The sequence below is a fragment of the Protobothrops mucrosquamatus genome, unplaced genomic scaffold (genome assembly GCF_001527695.2).
Source record: "Protobothrops mucrosquamatus isolate PMUCROS unplaced genomic scaffold, P.Mucros_1.0 scaffold2497, whole genome shotgun sequence".
Classification (NCBI taxonomy): Eukaryota; Metazoa; Chordata; class Lepidosauria; order Squamata; family Viperidae; genus Protobothrops; species Protobothrops mucrosquamatus.
In genome coordinates this window covers 56676-64968 of record NW_015388563.1, presented here as the reverse complement: position 1 = coordinate 64968, position 8293 = coordinate 56676, and the positions used below count along the sequence as shown (strand labels likewise).

Here is an 8293-nt window from a genome sequence, read left to right as displayed (position 1 = left end):
CTCCCATCACCGCCCGCGCGGCCGCATTCTGGACTAACTGGAGCCTCCGAGTGCTCCTCAAGGGAAGCCCCATGATGAAGCCCATCCCTCAGAGCATCAGGAAAGGAACAGAAAAATGGCATCTTTGTTTGGAGAAGAGATTAGAGATGACAGGAACTAGGAAGGAGGAAAGAAGACTTTCTACTATTCTCCAACTACCAAGGGAATAGAGTAAGATATTTGGGTTGTGCTTCTTCTGGAAGCCAATTAGCATCTAAAATGAGATTCTCAACCTCAACAATTTTAATATGTTTGGACCTCAATTCCCCAGCAAGTAGGCTGGCTGGGAAATTCTGGGAGTTGAGGTCCACGTATGTTAAAATTGTTGAAGATGAGAAATACCAGATATGTGATAGAACATAGAGGCCCTGTACAAAGAATATTTTAGCTAGCATTAGTAAGAACTTACCAAAAGCACCACAGTCAGACAAACTTCTCATTCTTGATTTAGAGAACAAGCCTTTCAAAATATCATCTTCTGGAAATATGCACTTGATTATTTTGGTTCCAGTGAGAGAGAAACGTGGTTTGAAAACTCTATGGTTCCTTTTTAAAAATAAATGTATCTGAGACAGACTCTACCAAAGCTTTGAGGATTAAAATGATTCGAGCTGCCTCAGTGTTTATCCTGAATAATGGTTCCACGTAATTCAGACAGCCCAGTTTCTAGCTGTTATCCCCAAACCATGACTTCTAAATATTCACCACCGAGGCATTTTACATATAATTAATGGCCTTTTGCTGAGGGATGGAGGGATGCCTGGCTCATCCAGGTTTTAGCCTTGTCAAGTCTGCAAATATCAAATCAGGAATTATGTTATTAGAACAGAAGGCCATGCGATTGCCAATGTTTTCTCCTAATGGTTTTCTGCTGTTTTAGTAAGATAAGGCAATCCTTTCCAACTGCCTCCAAACCAATTCTGTGCTGGGGAATAAGTGCATGCGCGCACCCACATACACAAGTGTGCCCACGTACATACATGCCTATGCATGTCGGGGTAGAAAAAAATAAATTTAATTAATCACATTTTTCTACTTTACGGTGAAAAAGTCTGTAATTCTGAAAACCTTCTTACCAGAGGTTTTGTTTTGTCTTTTATCCTGCTGCCTTCCTATATTATTCTGAGAGGCCCCCCAACCTTCAGAACAGATTTTTTGCATGGGAAAAAAATGTGCAAGTTGTCCTGGACTTACGATCACAATTGAGCCCGCTGTTAAGTGAAACATTTGTTAAGAGGGTTTTGCCCATTTTACAACTTTTCTTGCCACAGTTGTTCAGTGAACCACCGAAATTGTTAAGTTAGTAACACGGTTGTTAAGTAAATCTGGCTTCCCCACTGACTTTGCTTGTCCTAAGGCAGGGGTCTTCAAACTTGGCCCTTTTATGACTTGTGGACTTCAACTCCCAGAATTCCTCAGCCAGCGTGCACGCTGGCTGAGGAATTCTGGGAGTTGAAGTCCACAAGTCATAAAAGGGCCAAGTTTGAAGACCCCTGTCCTAAGGTCACAGAAGGTGAGCACGTGACCCAAGACACTGCAACTGTCATAAACATGAACCAGTTCCCAAGCATCCAAATTTTGATCACATGACCACAGAGATGCTGCAAAGTGAAAAATGGTCACAGCCCACTTTTCCCCATCCTGTTGTAACTTCAAACGGTCACTAAATGAACTGTTGTAAGTCAAGGACTACTTGTACCAATACAAAAGAAATCGTCTTTCCTTTGAGAAGAACATTTCCTATGGAAACTCTGGGCCTAAAAACCTGAAAAATACTCTCTAAAAATGACGGGTAAATAACAGTGTAAAGAATGGTGGCCAACCAATTCTTGAATAAGCCCCAAACTTAACAAGGGGCCTGTTAAAGGAGATGAATGTCTTTCTGGGTCAAAGTGCCTAGAGTCACACCATACATGTAAACGAGGCTGGATATTTTTGTCCATTTTCTAGGGATAGGGGTATTATTTTTCTTGGTTTTTAAAATGTGTTAAGCCTAGCTCAGGATTAATATTGTAGTTTTCATCTGTCTTCTGTCTCAGAACTGTGGCAAGGGGGGGTTAGCTCAGCTGAGACCACAGGCTACAGTTGTCTCCAGAAGTTTTAGAAGTAGTCCTAAGTTCCAGACATCTAGCTATCCAAGGAGCTGTATGAAAGCGAATTTATTGATTCTTGGCAATAACAACAATACAATCTTTCCCCTTTTTGTTTTTAATTTGTTCTGGAAAACAGGCCCGAGAAGAGCTTTCCTCAATATCGCATCTTTCAAATGAAGTACCACATTCCTTATCTTCCCCAGAAAGCAGTTCAATGAAAACCCAACACTCCTCTTCCTCATTGTGCAACCTGTTGCATTCGGAGAGGCAGTCGTGGCTTGACTTAATTAGCAGCTCTTCTGCTCAAGGAGAAGTGGACAATCAACCTCCAGCTGCCTGTGGTGACTCTGCAGTTACTGATTGCCGGTTGACAGACTGTAATGAAACAGTGGAAAGTTTCAGCTCCGAGGAAAACATTCAGAATACAGCGAACGAAGACAGTTCTTCATTAGGCAATGCGGATAATAACTTAGCTGTACCTGGAAAAATAGCATCGGCAACTCTAAGTAAAGGTGAGTAAAACAAAAAGCTACCATATACATTGTTCTAGTATCTCCTCCGTTTTTGCTTTTAATCCATCTCTTAACTCAAAACTGTCTTACAAAACTAGAAGACAGTGTGAAAACACAATACAGGTAGTCCTTTCGTAACAACCGCTCACTCAGTGACATTTGAAACTATGATGGACCCATCCCCTCAAGGCATTTACAAGCCAGTTCTGGAGTTCCAAAGATGCCCCCCCACCCCATAATCATGTGTTCACATGTGGGCACTTGGCAATTGGCCCATACTGACATTTGCAGCATTCTACATGAGTTACATGAGCCTGCAGGAGCCCTGATGGTGCAGTGGTTAGAATGCTGAATTGCAGGCTAACTCTGCCCACACTCTGGACTTTGATCCTGATGGGGCTTGAGGGTGACTCAGCCTTCCATCTTTCCAAGCTTGATAAAATGAGGGCCTAGATAGTTGGGGGCAATATTTTAAACTGTCCAGAGAGTGTGTAAAGCAGTATATAAGTCTAAGTGCTTGTGTTATTTCTATTACATGATCATGATATTCAGCCGTTTTTGCTGGTTTCTGATCTTCTGGTTTCTGGTAAAAGAACAGACCATTGAAAAAATGGTTTTGTTTAACAACCACCACATTTGCTTAACGACCATCCATTAAAAAGTCATAAAATTGAGTATGATCACAGTGTGACTTACTTAACAACTCCTACAACCCATGACTGTAATTTCAGGCTCAGTTGTAACTGTAAGTCAAGGACTGCCTACAAAAGAGATGGCAAATCAAAAAGAAATCATTGGTAAGCATTAGAAATACTTAATGTAGGTAGGAAGACAAGATAGACACCGAAATAAAAATAAAAATTTCCAAGAATGCACATTATTTTGCTTGAAGGAAAGTGTTGGACAAGGAGGTGATTTAATATCTGAATCATTGTAGTTGAAAAATTTTTCTCTGGTTAGAACTAGGCAGGCACCCTATAAAATTGTCTGAACTTTAATGAAATAGAGTCCAGGACTCTTGTACTTTCAAAATCCAGGTAACTGGATGTTTTTCAAATCATTTTGAAAAATAGCCATCACATATATTGCAATTCAGCCAAGATCCAAATCCTTTGGCTTCTGAGTTAAGAAAAGAGTTATACCTATTATCTGGAAAGAAAGTGCTCTCCTTGAGTTTTGAGGTCCTGGCTTTTATTCAGGCCTGAAGCTAAACCAAATTACTCACTTTTCCCAAGACATTTGCAGTTGGATGTACAGATATATTTAAAATAAGCCAATGATCAAGGGCCATTTCACTTTGATTTCAGACCAAGATAAAGCACCAAAACTGCTTTGGTTGCCCAGACTGGCTGTTTTAATTGGAGGAGACATGGGAAGAAAGCTATTGTTTGTGTGTAATCCTAGATTTTTATATTAATACAACTCCCAAGTGATGGTATATATTGGAATTTTCAGGGAGGTTCTTTTTCTATTTAGAATAATCTTGTACATGTATGCATAACTCCAGTCTATATAAATAAAGTGGGCTGAGTCAATCCAGATGCTGCTTCTGCCACACAGCTGCATTTCAACTCTCAGTTTAACAATTCTTAACAACATGCCAAATTCATTGAAATTCCTATTGCAATATATTTGCTATATATACACTAGATTCTTGACTTTAAAATAACTTGGTTTAGCAGACTTCAAATGTAACAGATAAACTTTTCCTCTAGTCATCAAGTTAAAATAATGAAAAATTGCAGCATAGACTGTTTACATCAATCAGGGATTTAATGGTCATTCATGATGAAGGTACACTTCTGCCTTCTGAATTGACTGTTTAAACTGAGGGTTTACTGCATTTTTGTACAAGAGATAACAAAATCTTGATAGATGCTTATTCTGTTGGGAAGCTTTAACTGGTTTCTTGCAGAACACAATCATTTGCATGTTTTCTTCTGAAAGAAAAAGATGTGGATTGGTTTTAGAAGCTAGAAATGAGATAGAGTTTCACACTACTGAATGTCCCTTTTTTAAACTTAAAATTCAAATGTTTGCATGTATTAAAAATGGATGCTTTTTAATTTTTTACATGTGTTAAATAATACATGCAAACCTTTATGTGGCCTCTATTATTTCCTTCTGTGGAAGGAAATGCATGCTTTTTAATACGTGCAAACATTTATGTGGCCTCTCTTATTTCCTTCTCTGGAAGGAAATACTGGACAAAAGGCTAGAGAGAAAGAGGGTAAATCAGTCTGCCACGATTGACTAGCTATCTTTATTAAAAGAAGAAAACAATAGCAAAGTAATAGCACAAGATAAAAATAACCAGAATTCCCAGTTGCACATTGTTTGACTTTAAAACTGTAAAACTATAAACTATAATAAAACTATAAAACTATAAACTATAATTGCTTCTAATTTAAAGAACAGGTAGACCAGGGGTAGGCAACCTCGGCTCTTTTATGACTCATGGACTTCAACTCCCAGAATTCCTGAGTCAGCTATTCTCAGGAATTCTGGGAGTTGAAACCCGTGAGTCATAAAAGAGCCGAGGTTGCCTATCCCTGAGGTAGACAGAAGCAACAACTAGTTGTTGTTATTTTTCTTTCATTTGATGGGAGCATCATATGCTTGGTTTTAACAGGAGGCTATGAAAACTAATAATAACGAAGAGGAAATTGTAGAAAATGAAACACAGCTACAACAGAATGGACCTGATTTATGTTGTATTGTTTGTCTGTGATAGCAATAACACCCTCTTTTCTGAGATATTTATAGACCCTTTGCAGTCAATTGTTATAGGCAAATCAGATCTAATGCATTTTATGTTTAATCATTTTTACTGCCTTCTTAGGAGATATCTATACCTGGTAGGGAATGACTTTAGACAATTCTAACACCTGATTTTCAGAAATTACTGGGCTTAGGCAAGATAGACAGAAGCTTCTAGCACCCCTGAAATGCAGAAGGATGGCAGTAGTGGTTTAATATATTTACAATTTAAAGATAGCTCTTCTATGCAAGTGGGATATCATCCTGGTCTTTCATTTGAAAAAAAAATAATTGTGCCCAAAACATTTTCGTTGTATCACTTGAGTGATAAGTGCACTTGCTGAAGGCCTAAAGGAAAAAGTGGAAATAAATTAAATTGATCTAAAGTCACCCAATTCTAGAAATCCTTAGAGGGTCACTAGAAACCCTCAAAAAGCATATTGGAGTAATGTTATTTTAATACTTTTGCACATTTTCAGTAGGGAATTGGCTGCTTGAATATCTAGAAGAAAAGCATTCCAAAGTACAGAGATCAGAGTCACCTTGATTTCACGAGATTTTGGTGAGATCTTTATGAGCATTCCAGTTGAAAAGAAGGCTTTAGTATATCAATGTCGTCTACTCCTTTTCGAGGATTCCAGAGATCTTTGAAAGAAATTAAGATGATTGATTATGTCAGAGAATAAGACCTAAAAAACTTAGTATACTTCAGATAAAGACAGTGGACCATATAGGTTCCAAAGATGACTGCCTCCTCAGTTCTTTAACTCTGAATTTTGGACAGATGTTCAGTAAAAGTTGAAATTAACATCATGCAGAGACATTCTACAATTTTTTTCTACGTATTTTCATTCAAGCTGTGGAGATAAAAATTGTCTGACTGGCTCTTGCTTAATTAATTATAGCTTACACTGGATTTTTCCTACAACAAACTGAGTCACATTTAATGAGGTGATGAGTCAGAAAGAAACACTACAATAGCATTTTGGCTCTTGTAATAGGCTAGTCTGCTAGAGTCCAGGCATTTTCTTCAACATTGGGCTAAAGTAGTAACCTAAATTTAGCCTTTATCCAAGGACAATTATGGCATGTTTATACTTGCATAATTCTATAAAATAAATGAAACAGACATGTTAGGGAATATTTAATTACACATGTTTGAGGTGCACCACCACAGTATTATAACATTGCTGCTAAAAATGAAATAGTTGACCCTGTACAGTCATATGCCCAGTTATACTGCTAGGTGGAGAAAATGTTCCCTACGAAGGAGCTGCTCCGGACATTTCAATCATAAGTTGCTGGAATAGAGACATCCATCATTAATATATCATTTCTGATATGTGTACATTTTGGCTATTGCACCTGGAATCTTAAGTCCTGTTTTTTAGTATTCTTCATACAGTATATCAACAGAGCAACTCATGGATGAAAATGTCAAAATAGTTCATATATTACTTTTTTTCTCCTAATTCCCTCACCAGAAGTAGCACTTTCCCATTCACCGAACATGCTTTACTTAAAAAAAATATAGTTCACCTTAGTTTTAGTTTTATTAAATTTATACCCCGCCTGCACTCTATCACGGAATCCTCTCTTTTATCTCCCATGCAGATTGTATCAAATGTTCTGTGGATGAAATGGAGAAACTGTACAAGTCTTTAGAGCAAGCAAGTTTATCTCCCATTGGGGACCGGCGACCTTCTACTAAGAAAGAGTTGAGAAAGTCCTTTATCAAAAGGAGTAAAAACCCTTCTGTAAATGAGAAACTTCATAAAATCCGAGCTCTGAATAGTACCTTAAAGGTAAAGTTTGATGGAGCAGAGAGGTTCTGGCTGTTTTGGATTTGGGGAGGGAGGAAGCCTTTGGATGTATTCACATGAACAGCTTAATCAGACTAGTGAAAACAGCTATGGTTGCATTCACCTGATGGCCTGCATGTAGTTAATTTTAGTTTTAGTTAGTGATATGTGCATGCATATATGATTATAGCTAAACTTTTTGTACAAACCCAGCCCATTTAGTTTATTTGCAATGCAATCCATTATTCATATCTTGCAAATGTAACTATTACAACCAGTAGGATGTTTAACAACTGTTAAAAATATTTTTCTATATTGCAAAATGGTTATTTTCTAAAAACAAGGGAACTAATTAGTAATTATGAGAAATAGTTTTTCTTTTAAAAAAAATAGTGAGAGGTCTAGGAGACTTGACATTTAAGAGACAGTTTTCTCAGTTTTCTGAATGTTGGGTATATACACAAGAAGACTTGGATCATTTATCGGTCCCAATGTCTACGTCTAGTAACTTGTTTTTAATTCTTATGTTGACTAGTGCAAAGAACATGACTTGGCCATGATAAACCAGCTGCTGGAGGATCATCAGCTAACAGCAAACAAGTATAGAGAGTGGAGGAATACAAACTCCATTTTGATTCAAGATATCTACCAGCCACCAGACAGTCTGACTACAACTGCAGGAGAGAACACAGAATCAGAAATGACCACACAGCCATCTTGCATTGGATGATTAGTATTCAATGGAAATACTATTTGAAGACAGTGAATTTTCCATCACTGATTTCTTCAGTCATTCAGTTTAAACTGCTACATCTTCAGGTTTTGCTTCCATTGGTACTTGTACTTTCTGTACTGGAGCAGAGCAGCCCTGGATGAACCAATAAGCAAGATAAGCACATGCTTAGGGTACCAAGGAAAGGGAGGCACCGTAGAGTTTTTTCTCCTAGTGATCATGCCTTTAATTTGTTCACTGCCACACTCAACTTTAGTTTTCAGCACTTACTAATATATTGTCATTTAAGCAATGGAAAAGTTGAAGAGCAACATTGGGTTTAGAGCAGGGATGTCAAACCGCCGGCCCACGGGC

At 37.9% G+C, this 8293-nt stretch overlaps 1 protein-coding gene across 1 annotated transcript in view; it reads left to right on the top strand.

Moving 5' to 3' along the window:
- IPCEF1 (interaction protein for cytohesin exchange factors 1) overlaps positions 1-8262 on the top strand; it is a gene marked incomplete at its 5' end in the record, with an annotated part of 24676 nt that extends 16414 nt beyond the window's left edge. The window contains 3 exons of the mRNA XM_015825126.1: positions 2269-2644; positions 7019-7209; positions 7742-8262. Coding sequence (XP_015680612.1) covers positions 2269-2644; positions 7019-7209; positions 7742-7936 — 762 coding nt within the window. The remainder of the gene's footprint in view (positions 1-2268; positions 2645-7018; positions 7210-7741) is intronic.
- Between the last annotated feature and the right edge of the window lie 31 nt (positions 8263-8293).